The sequence below is a fragment of the Populus euphratica genome, unplaced genomic scaffold, assembly GCF_000495115.2.
Source record: "Populus euphratica unplaced genomic scaffold, PopEup_1.0 scaffold45.1, whole genome shotgun sequence".
Classification (NCBI taxonomy): Eukaryota; Viridiplantae; Streptophyta; class Magnoliopsida; order Malpighiales; family Salicaceae; genus Populus; species Populus euphratica.
In genome coordinates, this window is record NW_011499886.1 from 786,529 (window position 1) to 788,808 (window position 2,280).

The window sequence follows — 2,280 nt, forward strand, 5'->3', positions numbered from 1 at the left end:
AAGATCGTTGTGTTGCATCTTAATTTTACTAATCATATGATGATTTAGCTTTTATATATAGTCATGTGGGAAGCCATAAATTTTTTATTGCAGACATGGGGAGACGAACATATATAGATTGAAAATTCATCAACACAATTAAAAGAAATTGATCTTCATTGTTTACAAGTTACAACTAGGTGTTTTACGCATCCACTCTTTTACCTTGTAAACAAGTGGAATCAACACAAGTAAATAAATAGAAAAATGCACAAGTATTAAAGTAAAAATCTCAACCTTTATTAACTCTTAATAACATAATATTATACGAGTTTTCTTGTGTGTTCTATGGACATTACATAACACTTTACAGCCTATTTATCTACATGGAAGTTTACAATATTTTTTTGAAGTTAAACTTTTATTTTTTAGGCTCTTTAAAATTAGTTTTTCTTATAAAACAGGGTTTGCTCATCTACGGAATTCTGGGCCGAACTATATATTAGAGAAATCACCCTCGTTGAGCCCATTGAATTTAGCCCCATGATTCAAGTTAACGCGTAAATGACTTGAAAGATCTCGGGCAACTGCAGACCGAGTAAATGCCTCTGTGATGGAAAGCTAAGTGTCAGATTACTGGTGTAATGGAACCACAAGTCTCCATTATTAGTGATGTGCATTTAATTGTGGTAATTTGAAAAAAATAAAATTCAAATATTTTTTCCTGAAAAACAAACACTGCCTAATTCAATACCATACATTATTGTAGTAGGTCAACTACGCCAATCTCTTCTTCCTTATTTTACACGCACCTAAGACGCAGATGCATATCTATCCCCTGTTTCCTGAGTCTTCTGTCCTGTTTCTGTGAAAAAATGGAGTTTGATCGCAGAGAACTACTAAGCTCAAAGAAGAGCTTAATTGCAAATTATAAGACCCGTTTGGAAATAAGTGGCAAATATCCTGATCTTTCACCAAAACAACCAACGATATTTTCTCCTCCATTTCCTGAAGACCTGAATCAAAACCAAGCCAGCAAAACCAGCACGACCATCATGGCCTGTGTGTTTGGTGGTTCACTTCTTCTGGGCATCCTATGCATAGTTTCAAGACTTTACTACAACAGGCGAACAAATTCCAGAAGGTCGAGAAGTCTACCAGTAGTTTTTGGTACCCAAGAAGCTTTTCTTGATGAAGATCAAGGACCAGAAAACAACCGCCACATATGGTACATCAACTTCTTCGGTCTCCCACAATCTGTGATCAGTTCAATAACAGTCTTCAAGTATAAGAAAGATGAAGGGCTGATTGATGATACCGAGTGTTCCGTTTGCTTGACTGAATTTCAAGAAGATGAGAGCCTGAGACTATTACCAAAGTGTAGTCATGCTTTTCACACACCTTGTATTGATACGTGGTTAAGAACACACAAGAACTGCCCTCTTTGTCGCTCCGCTATAGTATCCGATAATTTTGTTGCTCAAGTTGCTCTACCGGTGCCTCCTACGAGTGATATGAGTTCAAGGGAAGAACCCCGGATGGAAATTTCTGAGAATAGCACTCCTACTGGACTACGAAGCAGTAACCAGGCAGGAGAAGAAGGAAGCAATGAGGTGAGAAATGGAGAAGAAACAATCTGCGGATTGCCAATTGAAGATAATACAAGTGCTGGAAACTCAAGCTCTTATTCGAACCACTCTATCTCCAGGAATCCTCGGATACGAAGTGATTTAGTGGACAACAAGCTGGTGGTGGTAGAATCAGAAATGCAAACTCTGAGGAGGTCTGTGTCATTGGATTTCTCCGCCGCTTCAGCAGTATATAATGTGGTGGCTAATGTTGTTCCTGGTAAATGTCATGCAAACTCAGACAGTCTATTAGTCCAACCAAAGCAACCGAAAACGAAGAATGTTGCCAAGCGAGGAAGTAGTGGAAACTTGGGCTTTCACAAGCCAATGAAAAATTCTTCAAAAGGGCGTTCACTACAGAAGGGGCCTATTTCAATGAAAAGATCTCTTACAACTAGTGGGAAATCCTTGTCATCTAGATGTAGCAGAAGCCAGAACACGATCCGCTCTTTCTAAGGCACGAGTTCTGATTTGCAGAATCTACGAGCCTAGACATATGTGAAATATGCGTATCTTCTTTTAATTTCGCACCGAGTTAGGAGTATATAAAACCATAAAAGTGAAGTCTTGTATAATTAAGGACACCAGGAAGTCTTCATCTGAGACGAAGTAGTTGTGTAACTATGTACATGGTTGCTGTTGTTCTGGTGGTTTTGGCAGTCAGATTCCTGCT

General features: G+C 38.6%; 1 protein-coding gene across 1 annotated transcript; it reads left to right on the top strand.

Moving 5' to 3' along the window:
- The first annotated feature begins 466 nt into the window (after window positions 1-466).
- On the top strand, window positions 467-2,280 carry LOC105130326 (E3 ubiquitin-protein ligase RING1-like). Its single transcript, XM_011032773.1, has one exon. The coding sequence runs from the start codon at window positions 855-857 to the stop codon at window positions 2,061-2,063; it is 1,209 nt and encodes a 402-aa protein (XP_011031075.1). The 5' UTR covers window positions 467-854; the 3' UTR covers window positions 2,064-2,280.